Below are 27,618 nucleotides of genomic sequence, written 5' to 3'. Positions count from 1 at the left end.
AACATATTCTTTCCATCCAACTCGGTGAATTAAGGGTTTATTTCGACCCCAGTTTGGGATTGTTGGAACAGTGCAAAGAGGCATGGACTAAGGTGATTTTGTTGAGTTTTATTTGGCTTCTGTCGAGTCAGAGTAGATGTGTGTTTTATGACATGTTAACGAGGCAGCTAAGCTCAGTCTCAGTTCTGGGAAAGAAAGAAACTTGGGCTGGTGTCAGGTTGTATTTTTCTGTTAAAGTTGTGAGTGTGACACACTTCATGGCAACAACTAACAACAATCACCATTTTCTTCTGAACTAGTTCAGTGACCTCAGGAAACAGTTACAGGTGCTTTCTATTCACTCTATTTCTATGACGAGGATTTAACTCTGACTCTACTTTAATCTATCTGTTGTGTTATGAGACAGATTTCACACTAAAATATCACACTTCTTTTCCTGGATAAATCAAATCATGAGCTCACGTGAGAGCATGAACTTCTGGAATATTAAAGAATTTGGATATTTTAATTAACTGAAAAAACATTTTGTCTCAGTGCGATGGAGTTTAACCCACTCACCTGATCACATCATTAACATATCAATAACTGCACTGTTATTGCAGGATACATTTTTTTCCAAATCACCAACTTCTAATTATATCAGTTAGTATAATTTTTACTTGTCAGGAGTTTTTACTTTTATTTCATTTTTAATTTCTGTTTTCAATTCAGTTTAGTCTCTAGAGTGAGTTTGCTCATTTCAGTTGAGTCTTTATTGTTTAAAAATGTTTAGTTTTGGTTTCATTTTTAGTCGTTTCACTATTAGGTTCAGTTTTTATGATAATATGGGGGAGGGGTCGTCAGGGGCAAGAATCAGAATTACAAAACGAACACAACAATTTGTGAAAGCAGCTGACTCCCCGTCTCAATCACCATGTGCATTAATGTCTCTCAGGCTTGTGATGAGAAATTTGTCACGACTCAAACTAAAGACGATTCCTGTATATTTTTATTTGACTTGTGTATGTACACAAAATTATTATTATATAATCTAGTTTCAGTTTTTAGTTTCTTTTTAGTTCACTATAATAACCTTGTATCAGACTGAAGATAATGGTGGTCAGGTTTCATGTTGTTGTGTCACAGTGGAAAACCAACTACTCAGTGCCTGATGACACCTTAGAAGAAAATTAAGTTGTACTTTCACTTAGTTGTGCACACTCACTGGCTTTACCATAATCCTGCATGTCAACAGTGCCTATATGATATTAAGGCAACACGTTGTCTACATTATACAGTTGTTCTTAGTGGGTTTGATCTGAGCAGCCGTCACACACTTAAATCCTACAACTGACAAGTCAAGCGTCACATGTCTTAGTGTCTTTAACATGATTATATTCTGACACGTGTAACACCAGACTTCCACACAGTCAAAGAGACGGAGAGGAGCATGTGTCGTAGAGCTACATTTGCAAGTTTGGTCATTTTGAGACAAGACTGGGTTCATAAAATGACTGACAGCCAGGAGTCTGATTTTAAATGACACCTGATGAGATCCCAGGTCATAAAAGAAGCAAAGACAAAGTGAGGTGCAGTGTTTCCTTACAGGTGTGCTCGGGACGCTCTGGGAGCTGGGGCCCAGCGGTGTGGAGTTCTCTGAAGACGTGGACAGCTGGCGTGTGAGGGGGCTGTGGAGGGACGAGTGCATGTTGGCCAGAGTTGGGCAGAGGGTGCTTGATTCCAGGAAAAGTTTAGGGGAGGCTGGAGGAGAGGAGACGACAGATTTTAGATGACAGCTCGGTCTCCTTGAGCCGTGACAAACCGCTTTAATGAGACACCTTCATCCTCACATTAAACAGGACCTTAAAATGATTGATGCCATCGATACACTACTCAGGGCTTCATTCATAAAAGACTCACTGTCAGCCCTGTCCAGCGAGTGCTCTCTTAATCTCTTGCGGCTGTAGTTCTTGTCGAAGGGCCCTAACGGGGTGGAGTGGCCCTGCAGTCGCTCAGTCTTGCACACGGCCTGGCCCTCGAGCCTGGCTGTGTTCAGAACAGCACTGCTGCTGCTGCTGCTGCTGGCGTCCACTGTCCTCGGCTTCTCAGCACGGTTCTTATAGTGGCCCAGTCCTGCAACACCAGGAACAAGTCACACATGTTTATTAGATGCGGAGTTGATGCAACTTTTCAGGGCAAATGTTTCAAATTAAATATTTTACAGGACATCCACATCACTACACTGGGTCTTAAATGTGTGAAGGTTTCACTACTGAATTAAAAACAACAAGAGCTGCTGTCGACCTGCGAGAACATAGGTTGCTACTGCTGGAGCTGGGCAACAACAGCATCAGCCAATCCCATTCCTGCCTGTACTGTGGCATTGTGGATCAAAACAGTTACTGGGAAAAATGCCACTGTGAAATAAGAACAGCTGGAACGAATAAAAACAACCTGCAATAAACTGTGTTGCTGTGAAAAGAAGCAGGATGAAACAACATTTCTTCGTAACGGCCCCAGCTTTGGGAAATTATCATCTTATTTCACAATTTCATGGCAATATTTGTCTCTGTTTAGTCACATGATTATTTATTTCAACATCTCTTGTGGATATTTTAAAAAGTAATACTTCGCCCACAAAATGATCATTGTTATCAATTATTCACTGCGTTACACAGAATTCATGAGGAAGTGTTGTGTTCCTCTCATGGCTCTGTGGTGAGAGGAGAACATCCCAAATAGGCAATGATTCTTTGTGAACTCAAGTCATTTAACAGCAGCAAAACATCTGTTCACAAACTCTCTCACAACTCGTGCAGTATGATCATGGTCTCATTCACCCAGTCGTGTGCTCAGTGCGTCCCAAACACATGCAACTGTTGCTAAAACATCACTATTTAAAACACCTGCACATAAACAGTCTCATGTTTGCCTGGCAGTGTCGGCATGATACTGGAGTTTATACCTTCAATACAATACACAGAAAAATGCCAACATTTGATACCACGGGGATAAATTGACATAAAGGGCATACGAATTAAAATCTTCATTCAAAGATAAATATATCAAGGCTATAACATGATGACAACAAGTGGAGTTATTCTTTAAGAAAACTTTTTAAGGTGATTCAATGACTAGTATGCAAACAGGAGCATATTAACACGTGGCAGAGGACAGCTGAATGACTCATTAATAATAAGAAAGATTGAGGAAGTGCTGCTGGTGTTAATACTGCAGAAAACAAGGACTGAAACTGTTTCAAATATTCAGAATTGACTTTCGCTAAGCCCCGCCCCTTTGTGATGGTCCATCAAGCTGTTGCAGTAAGCATGGAGCCCACACTGTGACTAACTATGATCATATGTTTGGAGAAATGAGAGAGTGATGTCAGAGAGCAGCAGACAGAGGGGTCTACAGTCTGTGTTTGAAGGATATATCCAGGATGTCAAACTGACTCAGCAGCAACAACAGGTTAAAAAGACAAAGATAGTTAGAAGCTAAAGCCGAACTATAGGCTACAGATCACAGTGTAAAAGTGAACCACCACATCACTGCTGATCGCCACACAAGACAATGAATATAAAGGGAAACTTTGCTGATATTGAACCAGCTGTGTGGCATCACAGCGTGTGCAGATGAACGGTGTTTGGCTTCACCCTTGTACCCGGACCTTCGCTGCCGGACAAGCAGGGATCTCTGGGGAAGTCAAACAACGTTCATCTGCACACACTGTGATGACACACAGCTGGTTGAATGTGAGCAAAGTTTTCCTGCTTCCCTTCACTGGTTCCTGTACAGCAGGGTCGCTCTTTGTTTCACTGTTAGAATCATTACAAAGCAAAAGCAGCATGTGTATACATTCAGTAGGCTATATCTTCAGTAGCTAGCTAACGTTAGCTAACCCTACACTTTTCAGGGTCTGATTTTGGTTTTGGAACAGGGAAGAAACGTAGATCTGTTTCCAACCTCTGCAGGTAACGAGTGTCATTAATACACAACGTGCCCCAGACACAACATTTAGCTCCACATCCACAGAACCAGCCTGAAGATGAAGGAAATCTAAAACGATGGAGCACAGCTGTGCTGTTGTCGGACCCTGGTCTGAGCCGGCCCGATGCTATGTTATGATTGGCTGATCTGTGTCTGGGGGCGGGACATAGTAAAGGGTCAAATAATATCTATTAATAAATAGATATTATTTGACAGCACTAGTGCCTGGGCGCGCTGGTGTTTGAACTCTGCTCAGGCAGAGCTAAAACCCACTCGTGCTCAGGGTGCACTGCTCCTAACGTTTCAGTGAAAGAGCACGTGCTTGGGAAGTACTGAGCATACGACTGGATAAATGAGATTAGAGCTGTAGAGTGTTTGTCCACAGAAGTTTTGATATAGTTTTACAGTTGCTTTTACTTTGATTCATGAAAAACGTCTGCCTTTATTGGTTTCTTTGCTCACCATGGAGGAATGCGAGAAAAACAAAGTTTCCTTCACAAACCCAATGCAACACCTGGTGAGTAATTGATCTACAAATTGTCATTTTGTGGGTTAAGTATTCCTTTAGTATGGAACTCCATATTGAAGTCTTACATTATATCAGACATTTATGGGGTATTAGAGGACCTGCAGACGGCTCCTAAAGTATCGCTGTGTACAAGTGTGTCTGCTTGTTAAACTCTCTCAGTAGCATGTGTACTCACTGACTGCCATGAGTGAGTTGGTGAACTTGTGCTTCTCTTTGGACGAGGACAGCTTGTGTTTGAGGGAGAGCTTCTTCAGTGGTTTGCTCCTCTCCAGTGACTTGGTCTGCCACTGGCTCTTCATCACCTGCTGCAGACGTAGGCCTATACAGACGTCTGAGGAAGAATAAACACAACAAGTCTTAAAACTCTGAATAAGGAGACTCACAGTGGATATTTCAGATCTGCCATCTGTAGTTCAACATTAGGGATTCACAATGGCATGTAACATTTATAATAAGCCAAAGGCAGTTTACTACTCGCGCCTGTGCCAAATCCACTGTTGTAAATACAGCTTTGTCTCAATTATGTATCAACGTAATGCATTTGGGTCAAAACAAAACAAATGCTTTAGTAACAATAATAATAATACTAAAAAGCCCTGGTTTGTATGATTTCACATAAAGAGAAGACAATATCTGGAGCCAGGCACTGAGAATCAAACACTTATTCAGGGGAACATGGAGCCATTACAGATTTTCAGTAAATTCAGACAATCTTCCTGGCGAGAATTCTCTCCACAGCCACTCCTTGTTTGTCTTCCCCTCCAGATCTAAAGTAGGAAATGACTGCGTAAACTTCTCTGAGCGAGCAGCCCGGAACTGACCGTCAGGGAAGGAGAGGATGGGGTGGACGCCAAGATCCAGTCTTGACAGGCGCTCCAGGGTGGGCTGCTCAAACTGAGGGTCCTCTCTGGGGGTGGGCCAGCCACCACACATCACACAGCTGGGGTTAACCCTGCAGTTACACTGGACACAGCTGCTTCTCTGGGCCTGCGAGGGAAGGACACACAAACATCATGTCACTGTGAGTATTCATGATTCACCCTCTACATTAACACAACTATAAAAGTCCATATTACTCAGTGAGGAGCACATTTTCCACAATTTAATGCTCCACAGGAATCAAGTGAGTCACGGAAGAAAACATTTCACTCTTTGAAGCCACTGGCGTCATGGCGACAGAGTACCTGTATTTTTCAGACATGGTTTTTGTATTAGTTCTGTTTAGTTCTGTCGTACAGAGCAATTCAAAACACAGAAAACAACAATAGAGGCAGCAGTATACTTCCTGTCCTCAAACTATAGTTTGTATTATTTATAAACCTTTTCATTGAGACAAAAGGTCACAGCTCATTTCCAGAGGTTTAAAATCAAATTCACATACATTCCCAGGTATACAATAGGTGATATAAAGATATAGGACTGTATTTTGAGACAGAACAGTGTCAACAATAAGCACATTACAAAGACAAAAGATAAAATAGAATTGCTGATAAAATAAATCTGTATATAGTTAATAAAAGGGCAGATGCACGATGGCAGAAACAGGCTTTAACTGAAATATAGACATTGGTCTGAAATGAACACTTCTGCCGATAATGACAATAAAACACTTTTAATTACGTGTCCAAACAGGTCAAATCTGCCCTGGTTGTAACTACTGTCAGGACTGTCTCAAGGAGAACATCATTCAAGCCTGCTACAGGAAGATTTTACAGTTTAGTTTGAAAATGTTCCATTAAAAAAAAAGACAGAAGCAGTTTTCTTTTTTTGCCTAGCACTAGATTTTATGTCTGCGTCTACCAGCTGACCATCTGCATAATAGCAGATATTATGATGTCAATTCCACTTCAGAGGAGACTTGACTGTTCTCTACAATTAGGTGGGGAAAAATATACATACATATTTAGGCATCAGCAGTCAGCCAAAATGACAAATCAAACATTGTGCACTAACACCCTCTAACATCTGGCTTTTGTATTTAATGAGAAAGGTTACGATCACCATTCACATCCAGGACAAATAACGCTGCAGTAGTAACTGGTATTTGTCGGCTCTGGCCGGCAGTGATGGAAATACAACACCAAGGTGGACACGCTAATTTTATTAACGACAGGCTGCCACAAAATACCGTCTGTCTCGAGCCAGACTTCAGCTCACCTGTCATTTTTCTCCATCCTGACGATATCCTAACTGTTATTTGGGGTTAGTGGAACGGGGAGGACTGTGATTTGATTTCATGCTTTGTTCCTCAACATATAAATCTTTTAAGTTTGATACCTGTTGTGAATATGCATTGCGTAAACAAACCAAGCAGCTCTCCAACATCATCAACACCTGGTCAGCACCGGGTTTGAGAGAAAGACTGAAAAAATAAGAGATATAAAAAAGGAGTGACCACTGTAACATTTTCACTGGTTCCATACTGCTTCCTCCTGCTTACCAGTCGGCCATGACGTCAAATGTGACACACCAGTAAATAAAAACAGAGAGGAATAGTCGTCCACTGCAGAGCTGCGATGGGAAAGGAGTCTGTCGCCTATTTTTAGCGAGTGTTCTCATGTTTAAAAAACCTGCATACACAAACTAATTTTGGTGGAAAAGGGGAATAACATAACTCTAACAACACTGATTTCCTACATTCATCTTCCTTCTTAGTCTCTTATCGTCCTAAACCTCTGCTGTTTCTCTGTCCCCTTCACTTCTCCCACCCATAAACTCATAAAATAAACGAAATAGCAACAACAAGGAGCTTCTATCTGCAGGGTGTGATATGAGAGGTCGTCAAACAGTATTAAACTGTAGGAGTCAGCCCTTTAATACATATCTTCTCCTCTCAAAATGTAATGTAGTGGTCAGGTGGTGTAACCAGGAGGTAGGACCCACTGTTTTTCTTTGTGTAGTAGCTGATTTTGATGTGGTGAGGCAGTGAAATTGTTGTTGTGAGTCTTTTTAATGTTTCAGATACACCAAGAATTATTAATAAAGGTTGTGCTTCTGGTGGAGTATTAATAATTTCTAAGAAGTGTTGTTGAGGATATCAGATTAAAAAGATGCAGCCCTGGGGCATGACACCAAGCTATGAGAGAGAGTTGCCTCTGAAGAGTGAAATTAATAACACGTGGGTGATACGTTTGATTTATGGTGTGTTTTTACATTGCAGTAATGTCTGAAATCATAAATTAACAGTGTAAGAGAGGAAAAATGGGACTGCATATTGCATTTCTGATGTTCAGTTAATGTTAAAGTGGCTAGGAAATGAAAGATTTAAGCAATAAGTACACAACACATTTCACATTAAAGCATTTTTAAACTCAATGACCCACAGAACCCTGAGGCGCTGCGTTGTGGAGGAAAAAGCCCGAACAATTAGCTCATGTTTCTCTTTTCCTCAACCAAAACTTGTGAGCTGTCACAAGGGTTATTTCCCTTCTTTGTTGTTTGCCCTAGTTTTCATAAATAAGTCAGCCGTCTCTTGTTTACTCAGCTGTTAGTTTACAAACTGAGGAGCTAATCGGAGAGTGTAGCCTAAAACACACCAGATACTGTCTGAGAATAAAAGGCCACTTCACAGCTCTTTAACACAGATATTAGCATCAGACCCATTCACACAGACACATCCGCTCAGTTCCTTTAAGGTGAAAGCATCGCACCATTTAATAATGATGAATGTGCAGGCTGCACGCTCACACACGGCTGACCCGTCTGCAGAAAGAGCAAGCTCTAATCCATCAGAGGAGTCAAGCCTTGAAAGATGATGAGATTAATGTCGTGACAATGTACAGCAGAATCGCTTCTGTTTGTTTAAACCACATTTAAAAGAGGTACACACTGAAACTCCCTGCTAGTGGTGTTGTGTAGTATTTGTGTGTGTGCAGAGTGGAGCTATGAATGACTGGGTGCATCATATCTGTGTAAATAATGTCAGTCAATGTCAGCACTGAACCAAACACACAAGGTCCCTGGTTACACTGGTCCCACGTGAATAGATCGTACGACTAATTAAAACACAGTTGTCCTTCAAGACCAGAGGCCACACCTGCAGTTTAACATTCGTAGAGACAATTCACTCACCTTGCCGTTAAGGTTGGGCACAGTGTTGGGCTGAATGAGCCGCCGTCGTCGACAGCTGACTAGCGGTCGTGTACGCGCAGCCACACACGTGCTGTCGTAGGCTGACGGCTGCTGGTGCTTGGTGTCTGCACTCTCTGCCATCCTGTCACAAAAACAACCAGCACAAGAGCGAAATGAGGTCACAGATTTAAGACCTCCGAAATCAGATAGACACACATTTTGTCTCAAGTGACAACCAAGTTAATAAAATGTTTCAGTGTAAATCTATTTTTTATCTTTCTGAGAAGCGTCAACACAAGCTCAACTGAAGATGAAACAGACACTGATGGTTATCGTCTTCTTTTTTTACTGAGTAAGCATCTAGACTTTAATGATTAAATCCCCATACCATAAGCAACACTAACATCAGGCCTGCAACTAATGATTATTTTTACATTTTTACCTGCCAATCATCTCTTCAAGTGATAATTTTATATAAGAAATGTCAGTAAATAGTGTTACAAATTCCAACAGCTCTATAAAATTGCTTGTTTTATTCAACCAACAGTCAAAGACATTCAGTTTACCGTCATACATGACAAATAAAGCATTAAATCCTTGTAACTAGTAAATATGTCGTATTTTTGCTTGGAAATGGTTAATAAATAATCAAAACAGTTGCCAATTACATTTCTGCAATCAACTAATTGATTAATCATTGCAGCTCTGAGCAACATCAGCGTCCCTTAATTACAAATCCCAGATATCCATTACAATCAAGATTTCTCAGAAGTGTTTCTCAGCAGATCTCTCTTCTCGGAACCCAAAAGGAGGTTGTGATTATGAGCTGTACCTGCTGAGGACGCCGTTTACTGGCTGTGCGTTTTGACCTTTCCAAGGCCCGGGCTCTGTGTTGGAGATGTGGGCGGTGCCTGTGTGCTCCAGCCGTTCTGAACCAACATCCTGCATCGACAGATAAGACAAAGCCAGTGAGACTACACCTCGTGCTAAACTGGCACAGCAGCGCAGGCTGACCAGCAGCACTTAGTGAGGCCAGGATATTTAAGGAAGCTACATGACTGAAGCACCCCGCTCCCGAGGCCTTCAATTATTCAGTCTTGATTTGTGAAAAAGGGCTCGGCTCTCCCAAAACTTAAAAAACCCATTCTGTACTGTCATCAAGATGCATGGCTGGGAGCTCCTTCTTCACACGCTTTCACACACAAATGAACACAATTTCATGGTTTCACTCAAACCTAGGTTATCCTGGGTTTGTCCTCATCGTTTGGAGGTTTCATTTCATTCATTCCACACTTGACACTTCCTCACTTTTTCTAGAATATTTATTATTCTGCTGTTAAAGCATATTATTGTTGTTTTAAAGGGGACCTAATATGCTTGTCTTATTTTCTGTCTTATATTTAACATTAAAGCATCAGAAGTAGGTAAGGTAAGCAAACACCTCAGGCTTAAGACTGTTCTGAATACACTCCTTCCAACTTTGTCCCCAGCTCTCTAGACAAGCTGACATCAGCTCCTGACGGATTTCTTTATATGGTCATCTGCTCCAGGCACCTTCCTGCAAGTGTTTACATTGCATATACTGCTACCAGAGGCTGTGTAAGAGTTTCTCGTTATCATTTTGACGGACAGGGTCCTAGAAATTACTTCATAATCTGATATAACCTATGATTTTAATATTAGCTGCTGCTGGCTGGTAAATGTTGTCAGTATTACCTCCCTGTCATTCATCCTCCACTGCATCACTCCTTTTTTTAAAAATATTTATTATATTTATTGTTTTATATTTATATAAAGGCCCAAACACACCAAACCAACTTCAGAGAACTAGCAGTAATGAAGCCCCCCCCACTGCAAAGCCTACAGCTGACGGTCAACCAACACGTATGTTCTGCGCCAGCATGAGGGGAAATAACTCTCCACACCAGCAGACAGCAGTAGTGTGTATTCGTCATTCAACAAGGGAAACTGGAACTTCATCTTGACGCTAGTTAGCCAGTTAGCACAAGAACAGAGCATATTTACTGTGTGTCAGTGAACAATAACACAAACCATCACATAACTTTTATGCTACAGAGCTCATTAGCTAAAGAAAAATAGTCTGACCTTATGTTACAAGTTTGGTTTGATTACACTCCCTCTTCACTTTAGCTCTTTGTTTACTTTCCTCACTTCCATTTCTCTTCTTGTGTGCTGAGCTGAACTGCCAAACAGAGTGACTTCACTCACCAACAGTTTCAACAACATGCTGATATTGACCAAAAAAAGAAGAATTAAAAAAGGCGATGGGGGCTGAAAAAGGACAAAGGTGTGGGACACGCCGCACCAACTAGGGCGGCAGACGCTCACGGCCCAACACTGACCGACAGCTGAGTGCATGAGGGCCTCAACAGCTAGTAATGAGTTTCACAACAGAGTCGAGCCTTTTTGGTGTCGACATGAGTTTGTTGCATCTGTTTAACAACTCGGTGTCAGATGTTAGACACTGCTGTGTTAGCTCGTGCTAACCAGGCAGACATTAAGCTGACCAGCCCTTCTTTATTCACCTCACAATTACTGCTTTTGTTGTTGTTGTTTTTTTAAAGAAACTCCACACACTCATCTGCCATGACATTTTGCAATGGTATGTGGTGACAAAGTTCATCAACGTGATGGCTAAAACAAAGGTGTACCCTCTTTGGCTTGAGCCAGCTACACAATGAGGTCAGGTACATGACATCAAGGGGTGATATTAACGATTATTAAAAGTTACAGCAGATTGCCCTCCGTGTTCTAATCTGTTGAAATGACAGACCACATTTACATTTTTCCATCACTGCAAATAAAAATGTTTGTCAATGACGGCAAATATTCAGTTAATGCGACCTCTGACTGCTACATGTAGCTACATGCTACCGTCAGGGAAACATGTAGTCTTGGTTTGATCAAGTTGTTAATTTCTCCCTGATTTCAGATCCTATTCCTGTTTGGTTGTGAGGATTTTAACTGGACTGTTTTCAGGAGGGCGACTGAAAGAGACGGGCCCTTAAAAGGAGCTTCAGACAGAGGATGAATACAGGTGTTCCAGCTCAGACAGTGTGAGGAATATAAAGTGTTCTTTGACTATTAAAGCATGTGAACATGTTCTGTGAGAAGCCAAAAACACAAGAATATAATTAAAATGATCATGATAGGTCCCATTAAAATCAGTAAGACTCGTAGTATTCAACAAAGTCAAAGTAAAAACTGACTGTCTGAATAATCCCAACAGTTGTCCAGTAAGATCTGAGGCCACACCTGCAGACTGACAAACATTGGTGTAAACAGTTCAAACACATCCAGAGAAACAGGCTCATCCTGTAATAAATTATTTGGCAATTATTTGGATATGAATGTTGTTGTTGTTGACGGCGCTTATTACACAAAAAGCTCTTTCGTCTGATTCATTTCAGACCTGAGGGACTGATAAAAGGGAACAATTTCCTGTGAACATTTCACATTTAATTTCCATCAGATGCTTTGATCGACAAGAACATGTTGAATGCCTCATTGATTATCAGGTATCTATGAATAAACCTCAAAGTACAAACAACAGTCAACAGCTCGCTGATATATCACCCAATACTCAGACAGTTAAAGACTGGTTTAATCTAATATATGCTGAGAACTGCATGCATTTAAATATTGAAAACTGATTGATTCAATGTCTTTTTATAACAAGCATTCATTATTTTCACACTTCATGGGTAGGTAAACTGAAATAGGCTGACATGTTATTCAAGAGAATGTTTGAAGCTTTAAGATTTTGTTTTTGGTGAGCCACTGTTGCAAGAAATCTCTGCTGGATTTTTTTTAAGGCTCATTCTTACTCTTAATGTAATTTATTACACATTAACTATGAGTTCTTTAAACAAGGGTGTATTTCCCTCTAATAGCCTTGCAACACTGAAACCATTACCATAATCACCCAATAAAAAAAAACAAGTAAATTTAGTAACTTTTGCCTCAATAATCACAAAGAACGCCCGAGAGCCTGCTGAGACTGTCTGACTAGGATGTAGCACTAAATGTTGACTACTCAGTAAGAGATGCTGCACATGAGAGCCAGATTTAAGAACTTTAAACTAAATTAATCCTAATTGATGAGTCTACTAAGAGGCCGCAGACTACACAAATTAATTTGGTTTATCCCCAGGAGACAGAATATGGCCAAAGCACAGCTGTACAGGAACACAACCCACTTTACTTTCACTGTGTCACATTTACCTGAGTATTTACAGGCTCTGTCTTCACTTCTGTCCCACCACCAGGCGCTCCGCTGGGGGAAACACCACCCAACTCCACCGAGCCCTGCAGAAGCAAAACATGAGTGTTACACCTCCACAACAAAGACAAATATAAGGAGGATACAGAACAGAGAAACAGCTACATTATATTCTAGTATTTAATGGGGTGGGGTAACCCTGCAGCTTGTTACACTGAATACTTGCACAATGTAGTATGACGTATAACTTTTATATGAATCTGTTTACTTCCAAACAACTCTATGGTAATGTTACCTTTGCCTCCAACCTCTGGGATCACAGCGTTTTTTCATTCTTAAGTTACTTACTTCACTTTCCACAGTTAGCTTTACACAGCAAGGTCAGCTGGTTAGCTCGCCTACATGACTACTACAATGAAGAAAAGCAGATTAAGAGGAGGGCTGTCAGCTCTACAGAGCGTTACTGTTCACTTCTGCAAGACAGTGTTCATCAGTAAGTTTCATTTTTGGCAGCACCAGCGAGCACTGAATGTTAAAAAGAGCCATAGCAACCTAATGTTAGCTAAGCTCTGAAAATCAGGCAAACAGTGGTGCTACACTGAGTGAGTAACGTTAGCTGACAATCAGTAAATACCATGGTGCCAAATGTGGGTAGATTTTCTGTTTGGGAAGTAAAATCTCAGAAGGCTATCCGCCACACTGGTGGGTAAATGTTTGTTCCAAAATAGTTATGTTACTACAACAATGCTCAGAGTCTGTGCTGCGTTTTGGTGTCATAATGGGCGCACTGCTCTGCTGCACCTGTGCTGTCTGTAACACACACATCTAAACGATGCTGTGCAACTGACCGTCTGGAGCGCTCCTTATTCTGTGGCACTGTTTACTGTACAGAACATCAGCTGATCCGCTAAACTATCACTTGCGGCCAGTCTGCAGCTAGCTAGCGTCGTGCCCAAACTCAAGTAACAGAGGCCTCCATGGTCTGAACCAAGACGGCAAACTCTTTATTTCTTCCCACATCTTCAGCAGCAGCACATTAGCTTCACTTCTTCTGTTCTTACCTTTCACAATAAAAGCCCTTGACATTTCCACTGTATCACTGCTTACCAGAGGAAACCTATTTGTTCTGACCTTTTGTTAAAGTTTGTATTCAACATAATACCTCATTATCTTAATCAATGTACGTACGTAATGTGCAAGTTATTATTTTAGCCAGTGGATTCTTTCATCTAGCAGCCACCTTGGCCTGTAGGTCAACTAGTCAATTTCGGACACTGGTACATACTATGAACAATATATACAAAGCTAATGGAGAAAAGTGATCACTGAAGTTGGAGGCACAGGTAACATTACTGTACATTTGACAGGAAGTAAACAGATGTGCAGTAAACACATATTATGCAAAACCGATATACCTCACACTACACTGTGCAAGGAGACGAGGGCTGAGGTGAGAAGAAAGCAGCCCCACGTGTGGTTCAATGCTCACCACAGACAACACTTGCTGCAATGTTTGTAATGTACCTGACAGCTCCCCAACTTCAGTTTTAGTTTTATTTCTGATTTAATATCAACATGTTGACACAAACGTCATTTTTTGTTGAAGTGCGATCGCTCAGCATAACTTAAAGTACAGTTAATTTTGTATTGAAACATTTCTTTTGGTCCTTAATTTACAGTGTGGTTGGGTGTCCCTATGTGTCTCTCCCACCGCGCACAACAATGTTCTCACACTATGCCCTGGTGACAGACTGACAGGCTGGGGGTTGTAGGCACAGGTTTGGGAGAGGGAGGTAATGAGGGTTTTTTATTTTGGGCAGTGTTGTAAATAAAAAATATTCTAAATAAATACAAATGTTGACACTGACAAGTTTGGATTTTTTTTTTTTTTGAACAACTGAAACAACATCTTTGTTATTGTGGAGAGAGTGAAGCACTGAAAAATTCCATGTGTTTGTACCTGCATCAGTTCAAGTGTGACCAGTACTCGACCCTAGAATACAACAGTATCCAACACAAGAGAGTGGAACTGACCTTGCTGGCGCGAATCTGTCTGTAGATGTCGGTCTGCTGTCGGATGCGGTACTCCAAGTCCGAGATGTGGGCCTGGAGCCAGTTCCAGTGGCTGATGATGGCGGCTCTCTCCACGGTGTAGCGACTCTCTGCCCGCTTCCATCTGGGGGACAAAAAGGGGCGTGAGTGCTCATTTTCAAAAGGTGACTAGATGACTGGATTAACGTGAGCCACAAAAAGCCTATTCACCATGAAAAGCACAAATGTAATGATAAAATACAGCTTCAGCGATAAGCAGAGTAATTGTTTGTCAGATGAACAACTTTTCTGATAATCGATTAATCTCTCAGTCATTGTTGGAGCAATATTTCAACCCCCAAATTCTGTATTCAGCCTCTCACATGTGAATATGATTTGCTTTTCTCTGTTAATGTCACTGTTAAGTGAATATCTGTGGGTTGTTGCTTAGATAAAACAAGACATTTGAAGACGTCACTGTGGACTCACAGGACCTGGGATTGACTTAATTAATTTGATTGTTTCCTTTAGAATGTCAGTCAGATACAGTCAATTAATTCTTCCACACAGAATTATTATTCAGTTGTGAGTAGTGTGCAGACAGGTATGAAGGACATGAATCGTCCTGTCAAACACTGAGATGAGATATTAATGAAACATTAAAACTGATCATTCTGAGCACATTATCTTCTGAGCCTCCGAGCATTTCCCCCGTCAGACTGCAGAGGTCAGTGAATCAGCATCATACAAAAGCTCCCAGCAATGGCAACTGCAGGCACCTGGAAAATCCTTCTTATCAAAAACACAACATGATCAAGGATGCATCACAAGAGTGGGAGAAATATAAAAATGGGGATTTTTGTTGCAATGATCTGCCTGATGGCGAGCAGTGAGTGCCAGCTGGGAGCAGAGTACTCCATTTTACCAGTATGACACACAGAATGGGCATTTCAAAGGCAGACATGAGAGGAAAATGTCTGCTCCTGCACCGTGCAGCAGCGACCACAGAGGGCGCCGTTTCATCAAAATACGGGCTGCAGTGACCGTGGCTGAACAATGAAAAAAGAAATGACTCAGATGGCAGACAAAGATAGACCTTGCACTCCTCTGCGCTTTCTCCTCCCCACACCCGTCTCTGTTTTCAATTTTCAGAGCTCCACCAGGATGGAGGAAGTCGAGAAAAGGCTACTGCTGAAGAGACGGAGAAGGGGAGGAAGAGGGGAGTAAAAAGAGGGACAACAAGGACTGGGAAAGCTCTGGCAGCCCGGAGAGGAACAGACGGGCTTTAAAAGCAATCTACAGGCCACAGGGTGCTGGAGGGGGTGGGGCTGGGTCAGGGAACAGTGCGGCAGACACTGGGATAACCAATAATCCAACCAGGCACCCTGTCTTATTGTGGAGCTGAGCGGAAGGAGAGTTATTGTGGCTTTGACGCGGACATCAGCCACCAATCAGTACAGTACAGTGAAAGATTTCTTGACTCCTTCCTTTGCTCAGCCGCAACCTTTAGCAATCTATGGCTTGTTCACTGCAATACAGCATCAAGGACACTACTGCAAACACAGCTGCAGTGTTACCTGCTACTAACATGTCCAGTTGCTATTCCACAGACTCAAACACACGTGTGCTGCTCTTACACACTCAGTGGTGAATGTTCACTAAACACTGCAACACTCCTGAACACGCCCATGGCTGGTGCATCAGATCAATGCACTGACAATTCATTTGCATCCGTGAGTCCCCGTGGAGACTCGTCTCAGAAACAACACTGGTGGTAGCACAAAGTGTGTCGCACAAGCTAATGCACAAATTAGTCCTGAGCCCGGGTGCAGTGATGAGTGGACAGCTCACCTACCAAAAGGGAGAATGGGCCAGGTGCGATGCCCCTCGGGGTGAACTGGAAAATGATCTCAAGCTGATTCATGTTCTCTATGACGGAGAACATGTCTCAACATTGGCCTGCTTTCAGAGGAGAATAAGGCTCTTTACAAAAGGCACAGGAAAGAGACACCAAGACCCAGAGCTGGAAAGTAACTACAGTGAGTACATTTACTCAAGCAATGTCTAAAGTATCATTCTGGGGTACCTGCACTGTACTGGAGCATCTACATGTTCTGCTTCTGTATACTTCTACTTCACTACATTATAGAAGCAAATATTGAACTTTTTACTGCACCACATTTGTCTAAGCTTCAGTTACTTTCTGGATTCAGATTTATAATACAAAATATAATGAACAAATAATGGTGTTAGTGTCAACAAGACTTTAGTGATCACCAGGGGGAAACTCACAAGCTGCACAGCAGTATAAAATATATACAAAAAAAATTGAGAGTAGCCACACATTTCCAGCTGCAACATTAAAGTAATGAACACATGCATGCATCAATAATCATAAACACTTTTTTTTTTTAAAACAGAGTATAGTCTCCTTCATGCATGCACTGCAAACTTGAAATTATCTGGACGTTGCCCGGAGGAACTGTATGTGAGAACGCCAATGTCCGATCAGCTGATTGGGACACTGAACAGACTTTATCCTGCCAGCTCCCTCATACAAAGTCCGATTGAACCCATGTGTGAATAGAGCAGGTAATTGTCCTGAGGATTCACAAAGATCAAGTGGGCATGTTGACGTTTCTGCCACGAGGCTCTCATGAAACTGGAGGAAAACAAACATCCCAGGGTGAAGAGGACAGGTCATTGACACAAAGACAGCGTTAACAATGTCTCACTGGTGACGAGACGAGATTCAGGAACTGCTGAAATCATCAGATGAATTTAAGAAACAGCAAGAGACTCTGTTGTTTATGACCAAATTATGAACCAGGTACATAACTGGGTGTAGTACACTTCATGTCCTGCCTCCTATACACACCACCCAGGCACCACCCTTCGCCTAAACCAAACAGAGTACGTCAAGTCGGTGAGAACACTTCTGACACAGATTATCTCCTGAAACTCCGGACAACGTCCAGACCTGATTCTCCAGACACTGTCCGGGTTCATATGAGAAAACATCTTATGTAACAGCGTATTTCAACACGGTGGTGTTATTTTTACTTGAGCATAAGATCTGAGTACCTCTTCCACCCCTGCCAAGACCTGATGAAGAAAGGGGGGAATTAAGGTTGAAGGAGAATGCACAGCACGGTGGATCCCACCTCCAGTTCCTGGGCTGAATCATGAGGATGAGGTCTAAGGCCCGTACTACACAGCAGGGTGCGGGGTTAGCAAGGTGACTCCAGGGTTAACCCTCAGTTTTCAGTACCATGAAGTTGATTCAGTTTTTAGAAGGTAAATCACCATGGTAACCTATGCCTAACAGCTAACCTGCTCCAGAGCGGGTCAGTGTTAGAGGATCTGATCACAACCAGTCAACACCCTGATCACTGACCAATCAGATCACTGAAAAAATATCCCAACGTGGACAAAAGTCCCGAACAGAACATTATTTTTCCAGGCCTTTTATCTCCACTCAGGTTTTAAAACAGATTGTTCACGACACTGAACACATAATGATGATTTTAGCTGCATTGTTATTGTGCACCGTTTATTTTTTCATCCCCGGAGTGATCGCTGACAGTGTGTCTGATTTTACACTCTGATTCATCACTGCAGCTCAGAATAACACGAGACACCTGAGTGATGAGAACTGGAAAATAAAAACCAAAGCTTGTGTTTTATTAGAAAAATAATCCACATACTGTTGATTGGCTCCTGTAAATTATAAATGCAGCAGTTCAGCCACAGAGACAGTCATTAACTACTTTCCCACTCTTCAGTAGCACAAACTGTCTGGCATTACGTCTTAATGTTTTTATGTGACATATTCAGAGTTGTTTCTTCATTATTCAACTAAAAAGCAAAGAATACTCACTCTATACCCAAAGATACACTGTGCAGGACCAATATATAGATTCTTAGAGAGGTGATCACTCTGAATCATCACTTGTGACCCACTAAGCGTGTGTCAGTGTGTTGATCTACAGAGACTGCCCTCTGCCTGCACTTTCTTATTTTCTGTGTTGGGAACGTTAATGTGCTCAGGTGAGGTCAGGGCTCTATGAAAAGGTTGCGACCAGGTGCCAGACTATAAGCATAAGGCACCCAAGAGACAGCACCCAAAAAACGCAAATATAACAAGAGTGAATCTGGGGTTGGCTTTAACTTTTATTTTCACTGGCAAGTGCGTTGACAAGCAGTAACCGATAATCCTGCTTTGCATGCCTTTAAGAAATATTATAAAACCTACACATATTCTTGGCCTACTTTATATATTTGGAAATAACTGCTACTGTTTCTACATCATTTTATTCTGTCCTAAGATTAAAGGCTGTCGTTTACATTTTACTACGATTAATATGACTTTAGCTGTCCCTGAAACAGAATATTCCCGCATGTAATTAGTTGTGATGTTCTGATACAATCGGGGCCAATCAAAGCATTTATTAACTGATCAGGATCGTGAATATTGGGCTACATAGAGGATCCGATTCTTTGTTTAAAGTGAGCTGTCACAGGTGTTTTTACTCGCAAAGCTTTCATGCAGACACACATAAGACGAGTCTAAAGCTCCTGTGTGTGTTTAAGAGCAGGGTCTGAGCCCCGCCCACAGCAAAACACAGCACGCCATAACCAACAGCAAAAAGGCAGCACGAGATTGTTAATTTATGTTTTTTGCCAAAACTATGAGCACTCGTTCATTTCAGCTCAGTGTAAAAGTCTTGTGCATTTATGGTACATGGTGTTCATCCAACCACAGCCGGAGAAGAGACAGACCCAACGAAAAACACTCTCACCCCGCCACTGCAAGTGCAACAAAAGTGCCCAGAGCAAAAAGCACATATGAGATTCATATTAATGTAGCCTAATCTGTGCAAAAGATGTACAGAAAGACAAAATCAACACTAAATAAAATTCTGCACTGAAGCAACAAACACTGCAGACTAGGACACTCTCTTAAAGGGACAGTGACATTTCCTTGAGACAGCAACAAGGCCAAACAGTTAAAGCAAAGGTTTGTTTTTTTTTAACCTCTTTATTTTGTAAAAACTTTATAAATAAACATTAAGGAACAGACTGTATGCAGGGACTATTTTTCTTAATGCATTGGGTTAGGGTTAGTCAGAATTGACAAACATATACATTGGACTGATTTTAATAACTTAAATGTACTAGAAGTGTTCAGCTGTGATATCTAGAAAACTTGAGGTGTCAGATAGGGACTTGTTATCGGCAGACACTCAATATTAAATGACTCAGATCGAGGGCAAAAAAAACCCCACTTGATCGGGACATCCCTGATAATTATTATCATCATCTAATATTATGTTAAGTACTATAGCCTCTTTCACATGAACACACTCGTGGCTGGATACAAAAACCCAGAGCCGACTGAACTGGTTGATAACCAGCTTTGTGATACTGCTTCTCCAGACAGCCAGCGTCAGTGTTAGTGAAACCAGATAATGAGAAGATATCTTCGGTATGTTGAACTTGCTTTGTTGCAAAGGCCTCTAATTTAGACTTGACATGCCAAGTGAGTTAAAACGAACAAGTGAAGAGAGAGAACACATCAGTTCTTATGGTGCAGTGGACAACAGCTGCCAACCACTAGAGTAGATTACAGTGAAAAGGAAGTAGGAAGAGCTAAAACTGTAGTACATTATAAACACAGAGGCCATTACAAGTCCGATGACCTTAATCGTCAGAGTGACGAGGAGGATGAGGAGGGGCCAGCTAGCAGCATTGAGAACCCCCCCCCCCCCCCCCCCCCCCGCACACTAGAGCTCCATCCCCCCCCTAACCAGGACATATTTTCCTCCCCCCGACTCCCACACACACAAAGCACCAGCGGCAATCACTACAGCCGTCGTTTTGTTGCTGTCAGCACATTCTCCATTGTGGTGCTTCTCTGGATGCAGCACATATGTTGCATGGTGCTGGTGCTCCCCTGTACCATACTGTCCCCACCGAAACCCACACGACCGCTCAAAACACGTGGCCTAGCTCTCCGCCAAAAACTGACAGGCCCCTGGGCTGAGAGCTGGCCCCTGAGCCAGCTGACCCATCCACACCTGATGTACCTTTCCACTGGAAATTTACCATCAACAGGGAAGACACGTGTGACGCTCCTTCAAGCTACGAGAACCAATTTTCACTTCCAAAGACCCTGACATTATTTTAGCTGCTAGCTCTTTTCATATTGTGCTGGGAGAGAGGGACGCACAAAATCCCATTTCTTTCGCCATTTATGTGCCAAATCAAGGGCATTTTTGTCAACAATGTGTTTCTGCCCTCCTCAACTCTATTGTGTGTGTTGGTTAATACTGCAGGGGGAGTACTTCCTCTCCATATGGACACACAACTGGCTGGTGGAAGGAGATTAACTTTCTATGCTTGATGCTTGTAAGAAGCAGTGTAATTATGCCGTATACTTTATATGTAACTCTCAATAAACAATCATCTGCTCTGCCATTTTTTGTTCATCACTTCATCACTCAGCACTGTGAGCAGATGTTCAGCAGAGCGTATACATGCAGGTCTCCTGTATGAAAGAGATGTAAGTAATCAGAGACAAGGGCTCTGACAAACCCATAAACCTTAGCTCACACTCCACTACAGTGACACTTTGCTGCACTATTATATGTTTGCTGCTGTATTTTATAAGCAGCAGTTTTATCAGAATATTCTACCTGCAACAGTTTTTAAACAGGAACACACAAGCGGGGTTCCCACTCTTTTCAAGAGATCTTTTTCCAGGACATTTCAGTGATGATCTACTGCATCATACAGCAATATGTTCCGCCCTGTGGGACCTAGTCTCTTACACGGACGCCGATGACGTCAGCACGCTGTCTGACTCTGTCATCTGTGGAATGTCCACAGATGACAGAGTAGAACTAGCGCTGAACTAGCGCTGGCTCCCAGCGGCAGTGATGTGATTGGATCCAAATCCGTGTACTTCCATACTTCCACAACCAATGGCTGATTAGCTTTGCCTTACACCCGCCTACACCGGAATTGCTGTTCCCCAAATTGTTGTCCGTAGTACAACAGAAAAGGAAGCGTTCAGTGCATCGCAAAAAGAGATTAAAATGGATATAACTTCATTTGATTCAGCTATATTGCAGAGCTGCAACGTCTCTGTTACATGTAACACACGTGCCGTACCTATGGCAACGCCATCACGTGGTCTGGATATCCCCGCCCATTTCTATTACAAAACGAAAGACGAATGTCCCCAGACTCCCATTCTGAAGTAAGGGAGGCTGGTCACTATGTGGGACCCTGCTATAAAGACATGCAGTCTATAGCTGTAACTCATCTCTCACATGCTTACAAATTATGACCAATAGAGTGGTACAGCTGTGAGTTACCATTTTAGCACTTTAGCGATTACATTTAGGCTTCAAAAATCACAAACATGGCATTGAAACAAAACATTTAAGTATGATAAAGGTTTGTTTGCCTCACAACTTTTTTCTGCAATTATCCAAAAGGAAGAATGCCACAGGCTCCTTGACGAGGGAACCAGGGTGACACTAAGTTCCACGTCAGCCTACAAAAAAACCCCACCATCCCTGCAGCACTCTTATTGGTGGAGGAAAAAAGCACACACCACCAGATGTACAGCACTTCACTTTATTAATACTGGTGCAGTACCCTTTCAAAACATGCTTCTTTGGAACAAGCCGACTGCTCTGGGTTTCTCAAGAACATCCAAACAACTTCACTTCACATTATTCAGAGTTTAGTTTTGATGTCAGCCAACCTGCATGTGCAACCATGTGACACGACTTTAAGAGTGTATTCACAGATTCACAGCACTGCCACGACATAGCCAAGAGCAGCCTATTCAAAATACTCTCGTACATAAACTACCATCTGAACGTTAACAAGATCCTGAACATGACTTAGCCCTGTGTTATGGGGAGCTCTGACAGGAAGCCTTGTAGTTCATTCTCAGCTACAAGAAAAGAAGAGAATGTTGACAAAATTTTCCAGGTCAACACAAGAATTTCCAGATTTTCCAGGACCAGTGGGAACCCTGCCCAAGGCATGTGACATCATTTAAAATCTTCCAAAATGACAGTTTATTTTTCTGTTCTGATGATTTAAGTCATATTAGCTTTAATTTATGGAAAATCAATAGATATACAATACATAAAAAGTTTCAATTAAAAAAATATTGATGCTTGTCAAACATGTCATTGTTTCCTGTAGTTCCTATGCACAACAACAGCAAGAATAGTCAGCATAGACCACAGTAACTATCAGTAAATACAGAGGAGGTGGTGAATGGAGCTGCCTCTCAACAGCACACAATATGCAGCCGTCCAACTTGTGTCCATCTTACACTTGCTTCTCATTTCTGGACTCAGACAGCATGCTAAAAAAATAATGCACAGTTCTGAGATGTAGCTGAATGTGCAGCTTGGATCTGTCCTAATTCCCTTGTTCCAGTGAGGTTTACCAGATGTGCCACAACTCTAAAGTGCTACTATTAATTAAAAACAGGATTTGGAAGTCCACACTTTGGCAAGGGAGGCCAAGAGGAGAGGGTAAGGGTATCCAAACCACCCTGCCACAATAGTTCAACGCTTCACAAACCTACAACTTCCTTTTGAGTGCACTGTGTGGCTTCATACATCAGAGGGAACAGATACTCAATAATAACTCAGAACATGGTGGGGGGACACTTGATCAGCACTGGCCTAACTGAGCCAATATCCGAGTTACACAAGGCAATTATCTTGTTTTTATGTCCATTAAGTGACAACTAATGACTCCATGATTTCCACATCATCATACCCATGTCCACATTTTGAAACCTGAGCTGTCTGAACAGAAATCCGCCAGAGGAACACGATTATGACGAGAGGTGAAGCAACAGAAAGGCCTACAGACATTCTGCTTTTCCATATGAAACGAAAAATAAAATCACTTTGCAAGTACGCTTCACAAACCATTCAGTCATCATTCATGCTTAGTAACAAGAACAAGGGAAATCAAAGCAGCAGCTGTCATTTTAATTTATTTGTTCTCTAGAGTCAAGGATTTTCAAAAGCACATTAAAAGAGCTGAAAATTACCCAGACACTGAAACATTTAGGAGAGAGTGATAATTGCTTTATTTTTCAGGTTTTATTCTGATGTGCCAGGGTGGCTGGCTGGAGTTTCACAGGACAGCTGGTTAAACTCATCTCGAACAGGAAGAAACTGCTCGGGAGCCGGGATTGTGAGCGAGGCAGGCCGACAGGGTGTGGGGCAGGAAAAACTAAAGAGGGCAAATTCAGCCAGAGAGCTGCAGCAGTCATTACATAAAAGAGGGGGGTTATGTAACGCCTGTGGGTTCGTGTTGAGGAACTTGGGCCGAGCTAAACACATCCAGATGTGTCAAACGGGACAGAAACCTATACAGGCACTCACATACATACATAAATACACACACACTCACGTAGGAATGAGAAAAGGAAAAAAACATATCTAAGCTACTCAGACTGCAGAGTAATGCTGAGCCATAAGCATGAAACGCACACTGTAGTCTCAGCCAACCTAGTTACCCTAATTCACGAGCAGCAGGCAGACTCTGCGGACTCTGGATCATCCAGCCCCAGTTTTATCATCTGACAGACAAAAAGCCTGCAAAACCCGGTGCATTTTAGTGCTGGTCAGATAACAAAATTCCCGACATTTTCATTGTTCTGTCTGTGAGCCATTATGTAAGCTCTGAGATTTCCTGATGAGCATTATTGTTGCCTCAGAAACAAGAAACTGTGCCCACTCATTTGAGAACAACCCGTGCTCCATGTAACATGCCTAAATAAACACACTTTCCGTGAATATGTAATAGTGATGCATTAACTGTCTATGTCAATTTGCAGCTAGAATAAAAGCAGACTTCATCTCTGAAGCTAGCAGCACCCACACCCTGCTAGAGGCCATTGTGGACGTCACATTCACAGACAGACACACTGGCTAGAGCAGAAAGGCCCTGCAGCATAAGCACGACAACAGATGTTGGCTAGCCCCCAATCCTAAGATACGGGAAACCACGTCTACAGTATAGACAGGGATGACAGGATTAGTTGTAAGCAACGCACTGCATCCAAACAAGCAGCCCAAATAGGTTATTTTCCACACTGCTGTCAACTCAGCTGCTGACGTTAAATAATTGAGGTGCTTGGGACTGAAGAAGACATTACATTGTCTGTAGTGTTGACTGGTGTAGTGCTGTAAGCCATTAATTGGTAACTGAGACAAAATGTCAGTTGTGAGAATGTGGCATTATGGTTATATGCACACACACCCTACTTCCTGAAGGACTAACGTGTTCACATTGAGGAAAGGGTTGGGAGCTGAGAACCTGTTTTTTACTCGCTGTCGGATGGATGATTATACAATGTGCATCAGACGGCTGCTTACAGAGGCATTACAGATGAGCAGTTTTAAATTTCCAAGGCAGCTTTCACTCGCTGTACAGAGAATTATTAGGTTTACATGTGCTACCACTTGGCAAACATTTGCAAACCTCTGAGTGACGGATGCTTCTGTGACAGCAGCACAATAACTTTTGAACATGGCTTATTTGAGAACATCTGCGCACATTAACGTCTCTCTGAGCCTGGTTTATTGTGCTCAAATTGCATAATGTTGCTGTATATTGTGGCAAGTAATACAGGCCAAAAAACAAGACTCTTGTCCTCATAAAACATGGCTCAACCAGTTGTCAAGTGCGCTCAGTTCTGGGTTATTTTTATGAGTGAAAAATGACATTGGGTTGCTTAACACATCTCCTGCAGGGAGGGCACTTCTCAAATTTTGCTTCAGCAGGCTGCTATGTGGGTCAGCATCTAAAGATCAGAGTTACTGATTAATTAATCAGTCAACTAGATTAATTATAAAATGAATTCAAAGTGTTTGTTCTTCAAATGTTCTGTGGTGTAATAACCAACAAATAAGCCCTACACATGGCCAGAGGCCCTCATGGGCTACTGTAGTACAGTTATCAGTAGCCATTTTAACACAGAGGTCGCACTACGGAGGCACTATGAAGTCCCTTCTTTATGCCTCCTTAGCATTTCTAAAATGGACCAAACAACGGTGGCATGATGTCACTCTAGTGTGTGATTATAGACAGCATGCCGGCATTGTGGAAGCAAAAAAAGCATGTGGCGTGATGGGCATGACAGGTGACACAACAGCGTCTGACTCTAGTGTGACGTATGAAATATGCTTTGGCACATTGATCAACAATAACAATGTCATAACATGGCAATAACAATCATCTACCGGCTCTTATCTGGCGACTGATCTCATCTTCTGCTTGGAGGGTAAAGAGCTCCCACACCTCATTGTTTTTCCAATGTGCTAAGATTTTTCTGCCTCTGTTAGCTGCAAACTACTTTTTAAACCTCCGGTGGTGAGTGACACGCACAACACGTTGTCAAAGCATCACACCAGCACCGTCATAATCAAGTCCTGCCGAGTGTCCCATTTACACAGACATCGTTTCGGTGTTGATACCACCGCCGATGCTGGCTTGAAGGTGACAAGAGAGAAGACAACTCTGCCCCTCCACTCCATGATTGTACCTTTTATACAGCAAAAAGAGGCGGAATAATGGTGTGAAATTCCCGCCTTGAAGAGGCAGTGTAAAGGGGCTAGTAACTTCAGCTGTATTATATTTAACCACACATACCTGACTACTGTAGTACACCTGGTCTTTTAATGTGGTTAATGAACATGCTAGCAATGTGTTATGAGTGTTATGAGTTGCGTGGACACAGTTACCATTGTGAAATACCAGCTCATGGTGCTAACTCCATAAACAGCGCTAAACAAGTGCAACAGTACTGACAGAGCTAACTGGTAGCCAGTTATGTTAACCAGGGAGGCACCAGATGGTGGCCACTTGGCTTCTGAGACAACGCTGTCCGTGTAACAGCAGTAACTGTCGTTTTCAGCACAAAGCAAAGTGACAGCAATGAGCTCGCCAGTCGGATACCTACATGCACTAAAATGTGCACGTCCAAACCAGATTACCAAAGCAAATCACAGAGAAGATCACATGACAACACACACAGGCGTAGTATGATGTCATTCTCTGCTCAGGACTCCATTACTCCTCTACATCTTTACATTGCACATAGCAGTTAACTACTAGATTAATGCTGTAAAGTGTCAACTCCAGAACCTTTAACTCAAGCTTCTTCACTGAGGTGTAACAATACCTATTCTTAGGTGCTGAGGACGTGGCAGTTAACAACAGTGACTAAGGTTGCAAGAATCTGTGCCTGCTTTACAATAAAGCCCTTGCAATGGCTGCCTTTATGGTAAAGCAGGAACGGGATGCATCATGTTTGCTGTGACAGATGATAAACTGCAGCACAGATTAGAAAGAAAATGAGTTTGTTACCAGTAATTTTGCCCAGTTAATTTAAGGACATTAGAGGGAGGATGGTCAAGATCAGAGAAAGGCGCAGTGATGACTGTAATAAGCTGGGCAGGAGTCAAGTTACCATTGTACTGAGGTAGCTGCCTTATCCCTGCTGTTAAATCCCAATAATACCTCAGCGCCTTCCAGAAGCTTTTTCAAAAGTGGAAGTACATGTAGGTAGTACTAGATGGGCTTTTTAGAGGCTGCAAAAAATATGATTCATGCTTGAGCTCAGCAAACAACCAGAGCTGCATGCTTTTCATCAGAGCATGAACATGACACAACTTACAACAATAGCACTATCTGATAATGTACAACACAACAATCTGTG

At 42.2% G+C, this 27,618-nt stretch overlaps 1 protein-coding gene across 5 annotated transcripts in view; it reads right to left on the bottom strand.

Moving 5' to 3' along the window:
* The window catches only part of kansl1a (KAT8 regulatory NSL complex subunit 1a), a 50,600-nt gene that overhangs the window by 7,872 nt on the left and 15,110 nt on the right, over positions 1-27,618 (bottom strand). For 3 of the 5 annotated variants that reach the window (XM_033611375.2, XM_033611374.2, XM_033611376.2), the window contains 8 exons: positions 14,847-14,988; positions 12,815-12,898; positions 9,402-9,511; positions 8,570-8,711; positions 5,320-5,485; positions 4,674-4,829; positions 1,900-2,121; positions 1,586-1,740 (listed from right to left, as the gene is read on the bottom strand). In XM_033611375.2, the coding sequence (XP_033467266.2) occupies positions 1,586-1,740; positions 1,900-2,121; positions 4,674-4,829; positions 5,320-5,485; positions 8,570-8,711; positions 9,402-9,511; positions 12,815-12,898; positions 14,847-14,988 (1,177 nt within the window). The remainder of the gene's footprint in view (positions 1-1,585; positions 1,741-1,899; positions 2,122-4,673; positions 4,830-5,319; positions 5,486-8,569; positions 8,712-9,401; positions 9,512-12,814; positions 12,899-14,846; positions 14,989-27,618) is intronic. The other 2 variants (XM_033611377.2, XM_078163547.1) reach the window with 1 other exon arrangement.

The sequence above is a fragment of the Epinephelus lanceolatus genome, chromosome 21 (assembly GCF_041903045.1).
Source record: "Epinephelus lanceolatus isolate andai-2023 chromosome 21, ASM4190304v1, whole genome shotgun sequence".
NCBI classification, from domain to species: domain Eukaryota; kingdom Metazoa; phylum Chordata; class Actinopteri; order Perciformes; family Serranidae; genus Epinephelus; species Epinephelus lanceolatus.
Note: the sequence above shows the minus strand (reverse complement) of the source record. Positions and strands in the feature narration are given on the sequence as shown.